Source organism: Lolium perenne, chromosome 4, assembly GCF_019359855.2.
Source record: "Lolium perenne isolate Kyuss_39 chromosome 4, Kyuss_2.0, whole genome shotgun sequence".
NCBI classification, from domain to species: Eukaryota; Viridiplantae; Streptophyta; class Magnoliopsida; order Poales; family Poaceae; genus Lolium; species Lolium perenne.
Window position 1 is genome coordinate 384093835 of NC_067247.2, and position 17736 is coordinate 384111570.

A 17736-nucleotide genomic window follows, 5' to 3' on the forward strand; every position below is an offset into this window, starting at 1 on the left:
AAAGACCTTAAGTTTAGATGGTATCTTTATATTCCAAAGAGCTGTCCAACTTCTTTCCTCTCCCTGTATGTTAGACAAACCTGCATTTTCTTCCAACCAAGCAGTTCTACGGGTTCGAGTGTCAACCAGCATACGATAAGCCGACCGAACCGAGAACACACCTCTCTTATCATAATGCCAAGCCCAGAAGTCCTCCTGTCGCCGAGTACTCGGGGGAATGTTTGAGATCAACTCCACGTCCATTGGAAGAAAGAACTTCTGTAATGTTGTCAGGTTCCATGTACCAACTTGCTCATCAATTAACTCGGAAACCAACTGCGGCGGTTCCTCCTCTGCAAACCGTTTCGTGGAATCCAGTTGGTGTTCCAAATCATTGTATCTTCACCATTACCGATTCTCCTTATCAGTCCTTGCTTGAGGACATCTTTCCCATCCTGGATAGCTCGCCAGATGCGGGATGGGGAATCGCCAAGCTGTGCATCCAGGAAGTCACTGTTAGGGAAATAGACAGCCTTGAGTATCCGAGCACTCAGCGCCGTCGGTTGCTGCAGAATTCTCCACGCCTGTCGCGCTAATAATGCCAAGTTGAAGAGTTCAAAGTCGCGGAAACCCAGACCCCCCATATACTTGGGCATTGTCATATCATCCCATGCAACCCAGCATGTCTTCCTCTTTCCCTCCTTACTACCCCACCAGAAGTTGCGCAGCAGACTATTCAAATGCTCACACAAACCTTTTGGCAGCCGAAAGCAGGACATCGAGAACGTTGGGATCGCTTGCGCGACCGCTTTGATAAGCACTTCTTTCCCCGCTGCAGATAGCAGCAGCTCTAGCCATCCTTGGACTTTCTTCCAAACTCGATCTTTCAGATATTTAAACGCTCCGTTGACCGAATTATATAGCATAACTCATGGTTGTTGCTGCTTGCTGAGTAGGGCCAGTAATCCACGTCCAGGAGGCCCAACCCATCTCGACCAAGCCCAGTATAGTACGTCGATTGGTACGTTGAAGTTCCCTCCTGCGCGTTTAGTCCGAGTGGGTTTATGGAAACATAGGTATCAGCCCACCGCCAACACCGTGTGGACAACACTATTTCTTTCGTCTAGTCGACCGAGAGATCCACAGAATCCCCAAAACCCCATCGTGGACGTTTCTTCCCCTCCAAAGGAAATCTCCATACCCTCGTACGACGGCCCGCCCCGACAAACTCTATGCACCGGTGCTCTTCCACCGCCAGACGACTCCCCGGCGATCGGCCGCCGCCTCCTCCACCGTCGTATATCTCTCTCTTCTCCATTGGATTTCTAGCTCGTTACCGGTAGACGTTGTGGCGAAAATAATTGTTTGTGCTCTACTATCTTCGATTATACCCTCACGGGGCTTTGCTTTTGTTCCGCTTCAGAAGTCCCAAGGGTGTGTCTTTTCCGAGCGCTAAAGTATGCCAAGTCCTGGACCGAATCTGGGCTTCTCGGTGCCAAAGGCTGCGACAGTATGTCCCTCCATGGATCAAATTGTTTCGTCTAAAAAATTGTTGTCTACTCCGTACTTACCAGTCGTCTGATCATGTTCCACTTCAGGTGTGACTACTATGCTGATCAAGCCCAAATGCCAGAGCAAGAAATCTGGCCACAACAGGATCTCACATTGGGGAGGAAGTCGTCCATCACGGACACCTCCTCTTCCTCCACGGAGGCGGAGGCGGAGGCAGTAACTAGTGACACCATTGAGGAAGTCTCACAAACGCCAAGTGTTCACTCGCCTCCGCCTATTTTCACACGCGCGTTTCCTTTATGGCAACGACGGTTTTTCATCCGAACTGACCGTGGGGGGCTTTTGCACACGTATCCTCACCTGGGCGGTCCGTTTCGGACTGTAAAGGAAGCCGAGGATGCTATTGATCACCATCTTGATGAACTGCGGAGTCCAATGATGTAAACTTTCTCAACTTTGTCCTAGCTATTTTCCATCACAGTAGAAGTTCAATTGCATCTTTTTTCGTGAAATACCTAAGTTGGCTAAATGCATCCAGAACATACTCTTGTTATTGGCATGTTATAACAGTCCAGCTTTTGTTATTGTTGGTCCACATTTCCGAAAGTACAATCTGCTAACACATAAAATGCTCGAACCTGCACTAGGTGCACAGATGGGCTTTCGCGGTCCGAGATTTGCATAAGAAATACTCTGTACTGGCCTGATGGCACAAGGAGGAGCTCCTCCAAATTCTGTCCAAACCGCCGCAATATCATACTGCTGGTTCATTCGTTACTCGACAAATACAATGAGGATCACAATCTTTTGGGGGTTTGCTCTCTCACCATCCTGCTCTCCCTCACTCTCTGTCCTGTTACCAAGGCTGTCTTGGTTGTCTTACATTTTTGTACCAATTACTGATACGAACCATGCCTCCTATTTAGGATCTTGCATATAAACTTGAAGATGTCGTGACCTACGGAGAAATTTACGAGAAGACCAGACGTCGCAATGTGTTCTATCACATCAATTTTTCAATAAAACCCAACGGAGCTAATGGTTTTGGCGACGACAATCTATTCTTTGCTGAAGTCAATTGCATGGACGGAGAAAATGAAGAATATGTGCTAGACTGTTTATATATGGTTAAATCTAATGACAAAGGTATTCCTTCACCTCAGATTAAGTAATGTTCATACAGTTAAGGGTCCAGTTATCTGGTTGCCCCTTGTGCCATATTTTCCCTGCTTCATTATCCTTGAACTATACAGTTATAATATTTAAGCTAGCAATGGCCATGCAATACAAGTCCCGTAAATCGAATACAAAAACGATGATTATTTGACCTTACAATAATAGGGCAAAAGTGAACAAATCAAAGATAGATAATCCAGACACTGGAATTCACCACAAGACACGACAGTGCCAAGTTCTGACAAGAACCGCACCTCATCTGAAATTGAGCAATTGTCAAGTATAGAAGTTGTAAGAATTATATATGTTTGGACTCACGCCGCAGAAATACAAACACTGAAGGAACAGAAACGAACTAACAATCCGTACTCTTGCAACTTGAGGACATTCTCAAATTGAAGGCATACCAGATATTGATGGAGGTTGTGTGTCGTTGAATGAACTGATTGAAATATGCTCTCATTTCTGATTCTTTTTATGCTTTATATAGTTTGGTAGAACTATAAAATGATTATTCTATATGCAGTGACTGTCGTTGTTTTCCTGGTTTGTTATTTGGTTGTTAAATGACAAATCTCCCATGTGTTCTTTTAATAAGGTCGATGCTACGATTGTGAGAATAATGGAAGTGTTGATTTGAGGCACCCCAATGATGCTCATAAGTACAAACGTGGCCACACTAAGCCATACCCACGGTGTTGTGGTTTTAATTTTCTACCACCGGAAATGTTGGGTGATTTACGCACATACGATGATGAGGAGGCTATGCTTGCAGCTGAGGAGACTAGTATAAGACACATACACCAGGTAGAATATTATTAAAGTGATACGTTATTATTACTCTTTATTACTTTGTTACTAATGTTAAGTGTTATATGTTACTCTCTTCAGTGCCTTGACGATCCAGTTTTTGTGGCAAAACTTGATGGTGAAACGACAGTTGCTCCCGTTGGTTCCTATAAGAGAGTGGACGGCCATGGAAAGGGGGCGATGAAATACATCGTACCTGCAAGGCGGCATCAGTTGCGCTAGTTGTATTGAGGTTGATCTATGTCTAAAAAGTTAACTGCTAAGAATTTGTAAAAATGTTTTGTATACACCACTAATTGGGAATGAGTTCTTGCCGTGTCTTTTGCAATTGATCAGTTTTAATTAGTTTGGGTGGTGAAAAACAACATAAGTAGGGTTAGGTGGCCATCGTTGCACAACAACGTAGAGGATCTTAGTAAAAAGTTAACTGCTAAAATCAACGATTTATGTGTCCGCCGTGCGGCGGGTCGACATATGTTGATATGCAGTTTTTGGTTTCGGTTCCTTCCTTCGAGGACCTTGACAGGCTGGATGGTATTCAGATGGGGGTGCCTTCTTTCAGCTCCACTATATGCATTTCAGCTTGGCGGTCTGCGGAGGTTCCTCACAAGGCTGAACTTGAGAAGGTGTGGTTACATGTGGACAGGGTGCCTCATACGCTGCGACATTTTTTGGGTTTGTGGGCTGTTGGATCTCTTGTTGGCAAAACTGTGGATGTGGATCTTGTGAGTCTGAGAAGCAGGGTGGTGGTGCGTATTCAGGTGGCCATGCTTCAGGCTGGGGTTCTAGGAGACCCTTCTGATGAGGCTCGCCCGATAGCAAAGGCTGATGCTGTGGTCAAGTTCAAGGCTTTTGAATTCCGTTTTCGCAGAGAGCCGGCAGATTATATCCCAGAAAAAGGATGATTCTGATGAGGGAGGTGAGGATGCTCCTGATGGTGGGGATGATGCTATGGATACGTCCAAGCCGCGATTGGGGCCTTCAGTTTCTGGGACTTCTCAGGTACAGCAGGGAGGACCTTCCTCTTCGGCGCCTAGGGGTACTCAGGCCATGGCCCCTGTGTATGCCGTCACACCTTTTAATCCAAACCCGCAGACGCCGTTTGCGATTGAAGCTGTCAAGAGGCTACGTGCTATCAGTCCATCTTTGGAGGCTCCGCCTTCTGGTGTGGCTTCCCCTCGTGTGTCGGCGGATGCTCTTCGTTTGGCTCTCGATGCGGTTTCCTCTGTTTCTCTTTTGTCTTCCGGTCTTGCTGGGGACCGGCTTCGCTTGGGCAGGCCAGCTAGAGGACGTGTATGCACTCTCGCCCGTACCACACCTGCGGCGGCAAGACGAGCTGCGGCTTCCGAGGCTGCATGTGTGGGAGCGCTCGACAGAGTTCGTGCCTCGGCGCCCGCCCTTGGGGAGGGTGCGGGAGAGGCGGGGCAGCGAGGGGGATCTTCTTCACCCCTACCCCCTCGCACGTCGCCACCATCACCTAGCGGGTGGGATCTGAGGCGCCGCTTACCCCCTCTTCGGTCGCTCGTGGGGGTTCTTCCTCGACTTTGCCCCCTCGAGCTTCAGTTGCGGGTGACGGGTGCCCCTTGGCCCGGCCGGCCGCTTCCTCTACTACTGCTGCTGAGGTGGAGGAGATGCCGCCTGCGCCGACGGTGGACCTAGCTACCCAGTCGACGCCGCCTGTGTCGGCCTTGGGCGCGGCTGACGGGACGACGTTGCCTCCCCAGGCTAGCGGCGGTGCAGGGCTTCCTTCGGTGGAGCCTGCTAGGGGGGTCTACCACGACTGCTACCCCTAGGGCTTCCACCACGACGCGGCCTACAGGCGTCAAGGCGGCCACCTCCATTCGCCGTAGCAATTGGCATGGGGTTGGCATCGATGGGGCGGCTGCGACGGATGAGGACACCATGGCAAAGGCCATGTGTCGTAAGGCGGAGGCAAACCTTGACTTTTCAGGTACCGTTAATAGTTCAAAATCTTTTTATCGTTCCCAACACCGCTTATGGCTTCTAAGTTGCATAATGTGGGGCTTTCGTTGAGTACTTCTATTAGTTCTATTTCTGTTTTGGCTAATGCCCTGAGGAGTATGGAGTTTGATAGACCCAAGTTTGCTCCTACGCTCTCGGGTAAGTCGGATACCTCTTTTTCTGATGAGGATGATGAGGAAGCGTACGCCGTCTCAGACGGCCATCTTCTTTCACATCTAGTTGGAGAGGTATCGGGGGTTGGTCTAGATGATACCGCTCTAGACTCTTTTCCATTCAATGTGCCTGGGGTGTTAATCCCCTCTGTTATCAATAAATGAGTAGGCGTAGAAGCAGGGATAGGATGAGCAAGGACACCATAGAGAAAGTATCAAGCATCGGTACCGAGGTCTTGCAATTCGTTTGATTCGGAAGGAAATACTTATTATAGGCTTGCTAGTCGGCTCAGAAAGGAGCTTGCTAGCTGACTCAGAAGGAAACGCTCTTACTGCAAACTCGGTATTCGATTCGGAGGACATGGAAAGCTCAATATCTGATTCCGAAGAAAATACTGATTATAAGCTCGATATTTGGATTGGTATCTGATTCGGGAGGAAACACAGATATGGGAAGCTCGAAGAAAGGTTTATAGGAAGCTCAAGGAGAGATCTTTATTCGGAGCAAGGGATCCTTGTTCGAAGCAGGCGCTAATAAGCAAAACAAGAAAGGGTTGGATGGGTATTGAATTGCAAGCGACTGAGCGTAAATCAAGACTTTCCTCCATTAAACGCAAAGCATGGCCTAATAAGAAGGCTAAGATTCCTAAATCTCCAATTGTTTCCAAATGAATGGCATGTTTAAGAATAGCAGAGGTCTGAGAGACTTGGCTAAACACTTACACATCGCGGAAAACATTCGGGAACATGTTTTAGATTTTATTTCTATTCCCGAGATGGGCAAACGGAATTACTCAACAAGTTTCCTAAACCGCCTTTCAGGCGGGGAAGACTTTGCTTGGGTTTCCCGCCCGCCTCGGGGACGTTCTGGTGGCTTACTAGTTGGGATCCGAACTTCGACTATGGAAATTTTGCATAATTCCGGAGGTGACTTTCATATTAAGCTTCACATCTGGAATAAATCCGATAACTTCATATGGAGTTTGGTGTCTGTCTATGGAGCTGCCCAAGATGTTCATAAGCCTGCTTTTCTCCGGGAATTGGTTAATCTAGCGAAGGATAATCCGCACCCTATCATCATAGGCGGGGATTTTAACTTGCTCAGATATCCACATGAGAAAAGTAGAGGCAGATTTGACACCCATTGGCCATTCTTATTCAACGCTGTCATTGATAGTCTGGATTTGAGCGAGGTTAATATGGGGGGAGACAATTCACTTGGGCGAATAGTCTCCCCGAGCCTACTTACGAGAAATTGGACCGTGTATTGATGGACTCATACTGGGAATTGAAATTCCCTCTAGTATCAGTACGGGTTCTCCCTCGGATTGAAGCTTTGTCAGATCACTCCCCAATTCTGTTATCTACTGGAACGTTGTTGCCACCTCTTAGACATCCGTTCAAATTTGAACTTGGATGGCTGAATCGGGATGGCTTTTCGGATATGGTTAAATTTATTTGGGACAAACCCATTGCTAGGAACACCCCTATCCAAAGGTGGAATAATAAGTTACGCTCGTTGCGTAGATACCTTGGAGGGTGGGCTAGGCAAATGACAGGGCAGCTTAAGCAAGAGAAACTCTCTCTATCATCAGATATTGATGCATTAGAGGCAATTGCGGAGGTACGCCCACTAACAAAGCATGAGATTGAACTTAAAAGTCAATACAATGCTAAATTGGCAGGCTTACTTTGTGAGGAGGAACTCAAATGGTATCAAAGATCTAAATCCCAGTTCTTGTTAGAAGGAGACTCGAATACGAGATACTTTCATAGTGTGGCCAATGGTCGACATAGAAAGAAACTCATTCACTCCCTTATTCAAGATGAGGGTCGGATCGAAGGTCATGAGCAATTAAAGTCCTATATCACTTCTTACTATAAAGGCCTCTTTGGTGCTTCAGAGGAATCAGATATATCCATGGATGAATCCAAGATTGATGATATACCTCAAGTGTCTATTGAAGAAAACGACATTCTTACCTCCCCTTATTCCGAGGAGAAGATAAGAAATGCGGTCTTTCAGATGGAACACAATAAGGCGCCAGGGCCGGATGGTTTTCCGGCTGAGTTCTACCAGTCTTTTGGGACATCATCAAGTCTGATCTGGTGGGTCTGTTTGCCGAATTACATAAGGGCCAACTGGATTTATTCCGTATCAATTTTGGTGAAATTATTCTTCTACCAAAGGTTTCGAACGCGGAAAGGATCCAGCAATACAGACCTATTTGCCTTCTAAATGTTTGTTTTAAATTTTTTACAAAAGTTGCTACCATTCGACTTAACTCAGTGGCAGATAAAGTGGTGTGTCCTTCTCAGACTGCTTTTATGCAAGGTAGAAACATCCTAGATGGGGTGGTCACCTTACATGAGATAATTCATGAGATGCACCGTAAAAATTTGAATGGAGTAATACTCAAGATCGACTTTGAAAAAGCCTATGATAAGGTCAAATGGTCCATTCTTCAGCAAACCCTCAGGATGAAAGGTTTTTCTGAGGAATGGTATGCTCTTATTAATAACTTTGTTTTTGGTGGTAGTGTTGCTATTAAGGTCAATGATGACATTGGTAAATACTTTCAGACCAAAAAAGGGTTGGGGCAAGGTGATCCCCTATCTCCAATGTTATTTAACATTGTGGCGGATATGCTTGCAATTATAATAGAGCGCGCTAAGATCGATGGTCAAATTGAAGGTGTAGTCCCCCATCTGGTTGATGGAGGCCTGTCCATACTTCAGTATGCCAATGACACAATACTTTTTATGGATCATGACTTGGAAAAGTCAAGAAACCTGAAATTAATTCTTTAAGCTTTTGAGCATTTGTCCGGTCTCAAGATTAACTTCCATAAAAGTGAATTGTTTTGTTTCGGTGTAGCCGTCGACGAGGCCAACCTATATGCTGAATTATTTGGCTGTGGGGTCGGTTCTTTTCCAATTAGCTACCTGGGTATTCCGATACATTATCGGAGACTAACGTTAGCTGAATGGAAAATTGTTGAAGAAAGACTTCAAAAACATCTTACTAACTAGAAAGGCAAATTGCTATCCCTTGGTGGAAGATTAGTTCTCATTAGTTCGGTACTCACAAATATGGTACTGTATACGATTTCTTTCTTCCAGTTACCAAAAGGAGTCTTACATAGATTGGATTATTTCCGATCAAGATTCTTTTGGCAAGGGGATAGTGAGAAGAAAAAATATCAGTTAACTAAATGGAGCGTTGTATGCCGTCCGAAAGATCAAGGTGGACTTGGTGTTCACGATCTTGAAGTTAAGAACAGGGCTTTGCTTGGTAAATGGCTGGCGAGGTTGTTAACGGAGGATGGTGTATGGCAACAACTATTGCGGAAAAAGTATGTTGGCGCGAAGGCGATCTCTCAAGTTTTTTGGAAACCAGGAGATTCACATTTTTGGGCTGGCATCATGGCAACTAAAAAAGCACCTTTTCCCATTTGGTTCTTTCTCCATCAAGAATGGGGCAGAGATAATTTTGGGAGGATCATTGGTTGGGAACAACCACTCTTCGAGAACAGTATCCGGCTTTGTACAGTATTGTTCGTTATAAAGGGGATATCCTGCAGAAGGTGATGACATCTTCTCCCCCCTCTATGACGTTCAGGCGAGACCTTATCGGCCCCCGACTAGTTGCTTGTAATGAACTACTTGTGCGGTTAGGTTCAATCCAGCTGGTTCAGGGAATGGATGAATTCCGTTGGAGTCTCACCCAAAATGGAATATTTTCTGTTAATTCCATGTACAAAGCATTATGTCTCTCTTCACAACCGGTACTAAATAATAAATACATCTGGAAGATGAAGATAACACTCAAAACTAAAGTCTTTGCATGGTATCTTCGTCGAGGTGTGATTCTTACTAAAGATAACCTTGTAAAGCGCAACTGACAAGGTTGTACGAAATGTGTGTTCTGTCACGAAGATGAGACAATAAAACACCTTTTCTTCAACTATCGAGTTGCCCGATCTATATGGTCAATCATTCAGATAGGTTCTACCTTATATCCCCCTCGTAGCATTGCAAACATTTTTGGCAATTGGCTAAATGGGTGGATTCTAGGTACAAAATAATTATCAGCGTGGGAGCGATTGAGGTTGTTTGGTCGCTTTGGCTATGTAGAAACGACAAGATTTTTAATGACAAATCTTCCTCTCTTATGCAGGTAATCTACCGGTGTACGGCTTTGCTCCGTTCATGGTCGCCACTTCAGCGTTTGGCGGATCGCGACCTCTTTATGGAGGTGTCTACACGATTGGAGAACACGGCCACGGAGTTTATTTCCCAACATGGGTGGCTGCATAATCGGAGGATTGAAGCCACATAGTAGTTGGCCTTTTCTTTATATCACTCTATGTATTTTTTTTGTCGATGATTTGTGGACCTTTTAAACGGCTGTGTGCATCCTGGTTATGCAGAGGCTGGATGTATTACTTAAAACCTTATAAGTAATAAAGCGCTCCTTATCGAAAAAATATATTTGCCTAGGGACATACTACTGTGTTTCTCTATGGCCTCGACTCTTGATGGGAGAGATGCAGTGTGTCATTGTGGGACAAGCCACGTGTCATTGGAAAGCAATCAACAATAGTCTTAAGGTTGTCTTGAACTGCAAGGCCAAGAAGCTCATTTCCCAGTGGAAAGTGTTTTTGGCTCCCGAGCTCCAGTGCACTCACCATTTAAAAAAAATTAAAAAAATTACTAATTACTAAAAAATCTGAAAATAATTTTGGGGATTATCAATGATAAATCTCACAATCATGCAAAATCTCAAACCGAAATTCTTTTTATTTTGTGCTAGAAAAAAATGACAAAATCTGATATGTTTGGGGAGATTTGAAAATGACTACTCAGATTTTCACTTTTGTCATTTTGTGTATATCAGAATATAAAATGTTTGAAGTTGATATTTTACACGTTTGTGGAATACAACAGTGACAATATACGGATTTATTTTCAGATTTTTTTGAAATCCAAAAATATAATTTTATTTAAAAAAAAACATGATCAGTGATGCCCATGTGCACCAAATCTCTGTCAATTTTCCCAGCCGTTAGCTTGGAAGAAAGTTCAATCGGACCTTCAAATTGAAATGTACTCTCACTAGGACCTTACAACGGAATGGATCAACTTGAGGAAGACTTAGGTCTCACACTTAATTGGATATATAGCTTCATACACGAGAGAGATGAATTACAAGTGACCTATGGGGTACCATTTAATTATAGGCCTAGAACCTTATAATAAAAATAACCACCATTGTCTCGTAGGGAGGGAAAGCAAAGAGAAAAGGGTATGTTCTATGAAAAGCCCAACTAGTCTATAAGGGGAAGGGAGGAGGGTTGCCTTATACTTGTGGGATAGGCACTAATGGATTTTTTTCCTCCTCTTTACCTCGTGGGTTTAAATTTGGTGTTGCCAAATTTTGATAGGCTATGGGTATGCTTGGTTTAGGGGTTTAGGCTCGATGGCCCGACGGATGCCCGTCTTCATGGAATTAACATATAGAGCACAAATGTAAAAATAAAAAAAGATTATACCTTATGTGTACATCGACACGGGCAGTCGGCTAGGTAAGTAGTAGCTGAAGATAAAAGATGAAGAGAAGGAGTGGCATGTATTGGTAGGGATGAAAATAGAACGGATATGAATGTAACTGAGTAGTGCCACATTTGTTTTCACATTTTTTGCGGAAGCAAAAATCAAGTACAGAAATCCCGAAAACAAAAACAGAAGAAAATATTGTGATACTGACTGAATACGGTGCGAACACGGAGCGATGCAGATATTGGTCGGAACCAGGAAAACCCTTGAATAATGCAGAAAAAAACTTAAGCTTTCAAACAAGCCATGGAAGTTGTTTCCTAGTTCTAGTGTGGTCCTCGATTTACTATTAATAGTGGAATGTTAAATCTTAAAACCCTCCTTGGCCTTGAATGCATGAAGAAATTACATGATTGCCGATTTTAGGAAGAGCCTCTTTGGAAGTTCGGCATGACAAGGTCATGTGATGGGGAATTGGGCTATGCACGTCAACCCAAGAACGAAAAGTTCATATTAGCCGGAAAAGGAAATTTTGTTTACGTGTCTGTTTCGCTGGAAAATCGTTGTTCCGTTCTTGTTTTCGTTTCCACCAAAATGATCCATTTCCGTCTTGGTCTGTTTTGCAAAATTCCGTTTCCGTTTTCATATTTCTAACCCATTTTATTTTTCCAAAACTTTCCGCTCCGCTTTCATCTGTGTGCATTGGGCAGACCTGATCGATGAAGCGACGCGCGATGGTTATGTCGGGGGAATAAAATCTTGGCATTGGCAGTGCAACTGGGAAGCCATCGTTGTAGTCGGAGGGGACTACGTAGCGGGGGCCGCGAGCGACATAGGAGGGAGGGAGACGGCGGCGGGCGACGCCAAGGCGTGCATTAAAGCCGGGTTTTGTCCCGTGCTTGCAGCCGTGGCCAGGTCGCCGGGCTGTGCTGGCCCCCGCGGTTCGCGGCAATGTGGGCTTCACGTGGGGCTGACGCCGACTACCTTGCACGTACGCCGGCGCGCAACCGGGGACCGGCCGGAGCGTCTCTACCATCCATGATCCATCTATACGTCCTCACCCAGAGTACGTACGTCGCTGTTCAGTAGACTTGTACCCCGGCCAGCTACTGTACTCTTTAGACTTGTACCCCGGCCAGCCCCACTGTACTCCTCTCAAGTAGGGATGAAAACGGAGGGTAAACGGACGGAAGTGAATGGTGCCACTATTTTTTTTTGGAAAATAAAAACCCCGCAAACAAAGATAGAAGCAAATGTAGTTAGAAACTTATACAAACCGAATATGGTGTGGGTACGAAATATTATAGATGTTCGATGGAACAAAGAGAACCCTAGAATCATGCAAAAAAGGAAAATGATTGCTCTCCCCCGGATCCCTCGCATGGCAACCTCATGTCGCATTGCCGTTGGATGCGAAGCATCAGACGGACGTAGACACCCTCCACGTGTGTAGGCCCATGCCTCCTATCTCTCTCCCAAGTCCTAACCTTATCCTCATGACGGAACCGCACCGTAGCCAGTACCCCGAACTCACCGCTAGCGCGCTGCCGCCCTCATACTAGCGCCCTATCGCCCCCTAACGCAGCGTCGCCACCCCTCAGCCTGCCAACGGCCGACGGGGTCCATTCTTCCTTTCCAAGTCGATGACGAGCTCTTCTTCCCCACGGCCGGTGGGCTCCCTTCTTCCCTTCTTTCCTCCCAAGTCGCTGCCTCGCCCCTCCAACCACCGCATCCGAGCCCCGAGTTCTTCCACCGCCCGCTCACTGCCATGAGTTATCCTGTTGCCGGCGACTCCCCGCCCGTGACCTCCAGCCTCCCGCCCCATGGTTTTCCCACCCATCATATCCCTGCAGCAACGTCTCCAAGAGTTTGTTGCCTTGGGCTTCTAGCATTGCTATTTGCGGAGGCGGTTTTGCTTCCTTAGGCCTCCAGTGTCGCTACCGGCGGAGGGTGCCTTTTTGTACCGGCGGAGGAATGCTTTGGTACCTTAGATGCCGAGCATTTCTACTTGCAGTTCCCGATGTTGCTGCCTTGGGTGGACCGTTGATGTCTCTAATTGTTTCTCCATTTTTCTGGATTTGCAACATACGAATAATTTTTGCTATAAGTTTTCTACGATTTTGCTACATTTGCATAACATATTTGCTACGGGGTTTTCGACGAGGTCACCGCTGAGGTCTCCGGTGAGTTATCCATCGATGTCTCCGGCGAGGTCGGTTTTGCTACAATAGGACATACCTTTTGCTACGACCTATCCAGCGACTCTCCGGTGAGGTCTCCGGCGAGCTCAATATTTATCTTTTATTTCATGGACAGATCATTTTTTGCTACTGAAGCAAAAAACGGGGGTTATTTTTCCTACTCAGCAGCAAAAAGACACGTGTCAGCACGGGGATCGGGGCTGGGAAATCAAATCCCTCGAGGGACGCCCAATACTGTCCAAAACAATCTCAAAGCATTCTAGCGAATCAATTAATAAAATTGTTCCCTAATCCTATGGTCAAACCCGTGGAAGCCTCCTCAAATGCATGAAGACGTTACATGATCGGCAATTTTAGGACGTGCTGTTTTGGAAGTCCGCCTTCTGTAACGAGATTGTTGGAAATATTGGGTCAAGCACATCAAGCCTAAAATGAAAATCCCGTACTAGCCGGAAACAGATTTTATTTCCGGCCGCATCTACTCCGTCAGAAAATGTTGTGCCCTTTCCTTTTCATTTCATCCAAAAGGTTTCCGTTTCCATTTGCCGCTCCATTTCAATCCCTACTCCTAGGCACTCATAAATACAGTACCTCCTAGGCGCTAGCTGGGAGCTTATTATTTCCAATAATTGCAACGCACGCAACACCCCCTAATACACTAGTACAAACATCTGATGACAGTGAGTGGCAATCATATCTGATCACAGTGGTGAGCCGCAGTTGTTCAGGGATCGAGAGCCTTGGGCACGTACGTCCATCGGAGCTCGCCTGACCTCGCGACACGAGCAAAGCCACAGCGGGCGACGCGACGGCCGCTCCTCCGGGCCGACCACGTCGCCGTCCTGGTCCCGGGCGCCCGGCCCGCCCCCCGAGCACCACCGCGCCCCAACGCCCGCACACGTAGGCCCGCCTCATCTTGCACGCGTTCATGCCCATCGCCACCTCCCCCGGCCCCCGCCCGGGCTCCGGCGAGGGCACGCGCCGCGACAAGCTACCTCCGCTTTCCTCCGAATTGGCAAGGTTTGGACGGGCTCGCCGCCGTCGCTGTTCGACGCGCGCGGCCTGTCTCCCATATGCGAAGCCACTCTGGCAACGACGTTACCGCTCGACAACTCGGCTTGATCTAGCTAGCGCATAGCCGCATGCAGGCCTGCCTGGTCCCGGCTGATGGGTCGAGTCCGTGCACGTAACGAGACAAGATGTGTGTTCGAATTTCAAAAAGCATGACCGTTGCCTTCAGTAGGCCAGCCTCTGGCTACTCTACCTACAATTATTCTGCAGCATATGGCATTGTAGTATCGCGTAGACGTACAAGATGCATGGTATACATAGCAGGGAACTGGGGTTACAGGTACATTCATACCAGTGGCAAGTAATATGAATCGGATGAAATACTCTCCGCTTAATTTACTGTTGGACATAGTGTGTGGTTACGTTAATCAATTTGAGCCGAATATAGTACTCTATCTATCAAAGATTCTATCTCAGAATGTTTCGAATATATTTCACAAACCCACGATGTTTTGGGCAACCTATTTCAAGAAGAAAAAAAACTCACAGATTAGTGTATTTTTTTACAGCATTTTCAGCGGTCCCATCCCACTAGGTAGGTCTAAGTGGCAAATGTGGCCTGTTTCTTGATGTTTTTATAAGGATAAAATTCATTTGGACTTTTTTTGAAATTTGAACAAAATTTCAGACAAAAGCTTTAAATGGGACAACTTCGAAACGGTTCCGTTCAAACCCTATCCGTTCTTTTGGAAGAAAAAAACGGAGATAAGCACGCCGCCTTTGCCATTTGGACACGAGTTGCTAGTAAGACCCCATTGTCGAAAGCGTTGTAACAAAAAAAAACCTAAATTGCATTATTTGACTTCTTTGAAAGAACTTGCCCCAAAACAAGGACGGAGCTGCCTTGAGGGCCCCAATAGAAAATGGAAAATCCTTCATTAACTAGTAGTCCATCTGTTCCATAATTTTTGTCGCAAATTAAAATTTATATAAATATATTTTATAAATAGATACATATGAATCTCCCTGAAACAGGCTTTTGTGAATATTAATATAGCAAACACACGATACAACCAAACGTCTTGAACCGAAAGAAAATGCAAGGGCACCATCAAAGAGCAAACACACGCCGAAAAGAAGAAAAAGAAAAAACAAAATGAATAAGCGGATCAACTAAATGAAGGTGACCCGCAACCGATGCGCCCTCCGGATAAGTTCCACCACGCTCCTAGCACCAAAACGTCACGTGCCAAGCAGTACCTAAATAGATACATCTGAATCTACGTTAAAAATTATGAAATGGGTTGAGAATTAGCTATATATATTGTTACTTTGCATAGTATGACCCCAACGTAATAGAGAAATTATTTATAGTAATGAACTAATGATCCCATCGTCAATTGGTTTCCAGCTCCGTCCCTGCCCCAAAAGCTGCTATAGGAAGAAAAAACTATGTTGTGGTTTTGTGCCATCCGAGACTCCATAGTTGCGGTTTTGTAAAATTTACTCCAAATTAAACAACATGACATGCATGACGCACGGATTCAGTCGATTAGTTAAGCGAAGCAGATGGCCGCGTCTCCGGCGACGACCAATCAGAAGCAATTCTTACGATCATCTGCAATTGTTTAACGTCAATGATCTACAATGAGTATGTTTGTTTACTCACTATATCACCGGGGCATATGTGTCGACACTGCATAATTTGCAATTCCATATTAACCTGATATGATTAAAAATAGTAAGGTCGGTCGATGGCAAGGAGACTTAAAACGCCCCATAAGGGATCCAAATCGTGCTTTGCACGATGGGCCACGGGAGACGCCATCAGCCGGTTTCTCTCAAGGAGCACTTTGCGTACTTGTGTGTGTGCGTGATAGCATGACACTAGTTTATTGTTGTTACCGCAATAGTCATTTACGCAGTCTTAGTATCTATCTTTTTTTTTAGCAAGGAGAGGCTTCGAAGGGTATGGACGCTTCATTGATCCTACCGCAAGAGTCATTTATGCAGTCTGTATCTATCTATCTTGCAAGGAGAGACTTCAAATTGCCCGAACGCTTCATTTTTTCGATAAGAGGAGGACCTCAGCCTCTGCATCAATTGATGCATACAAGCTTTTTATTAATTTTATTAAGCTTTCAGAGTTGCAAAACTATTACAATTCAAGGATCACACAAAGTTTCGACATGAACCAGCCATCTAAACATAGAAAGTAAAATAAGCCGCCACAAGATCTTCATGTGAGACGCCTATCAGAACGCCAGCCGCACCGGCTGGAGAAATCCCGTGCTACCATCGCCAAGCGGTTGCACCTAATATCCATGTCATGGCGCACATCCTCCGGCTGGATATAGGACCACATATGGATCCAATGGGTAACCAGCGAAACAACCTGCATAAAAGATGGAAAGCTTTTTTTTTGTTAAAGATGAAATCGTTACGGACATTTCAGATTGCCCAAAGTAAAGCGCGCACACCCACTCTGATGTGGCTTTTATCTTTCTTAGAGACACCATTTAACAAGTTACCAAACAGATTAGTCACATTTGCAAGTGCAGGAATATTAAAGGTCATGTAGATAATACGCCATAATTTTTTTGCAAAGGGGCAAGCAAAAAATAAATGATGAATTGACTCATCTTGATCACAAAAGCAGCATCTAGAACACCCCTGCCAATTACGTTTTTTGAGATTATCTTTTGTGAGAATGACCCGGTTGTGAAGGAACCACATAAAAATTCTGATTTTAATTGGGACTTTGATCTTCCAAATATATTCCTTGAAATCCCCAACAGGGCTATCAAGCAAATCAAGATACATAGATTTAACTGAGAACTATCCCGACACCGTGAGATGCCAACGAAACACATCGTTGGCGTCAGACAATTGAACTCCCATGATATGAGTAACAAGGTGCGGTGACCCAGCATACCACTGCATGTTGTAGTATACAAGTCGTTGATATGATCTTTGTGAAGGGGCTTCCTCACAAATTGCCATATCCCTCAGAGTGGTACAACAGAAACATTTCAGGTCATAACACTCCATACTTTATTACAAACATTGTCTTAACAAGTTGGTATTCTCACAGGTCCTATGAGAACACCCTAAGATACTACTTAAGTATGATTACAACTCATAACAAATATTAAGAGCTCAACAACTTATTTAGGTAAGTTCTACGTTGCTCGGCTCTATGATGCTAGGGTATGTCACTACTCCTCCACCTCCGTGTCATCTGGTCCGTAGACTATCCCATAGTCTACGCCTTCCACTCCGCCGGTAAGATCAGGTTCTTCGTAGACCAGCTCGTAGCTTTCCTTACGGTGCTCCATCGTTGATAACCTCCA

General features: G+C 45.3%; 1 protein-coding gene across 1 annotated transcript; it reads right to left on the reverse strand.

Annotated features, from left to right (window-relative positions):
• Positions 1-299: 299 nt before the first annotated feature.
• Positions 300-758, reverse strand: LOC127348118 (uncharacterized mitochondrial protein AtMg00310-like). Its single transcript, XM_051374213.1, has one exon. It carries the CDS (start codon positions 756-758, stop codon positions 300-302), a length of 459 nt encoding a protein of 152 aa, XP_051230173.1.
• Positions 759-17736: the final 16978 nt, after the last annotated feature.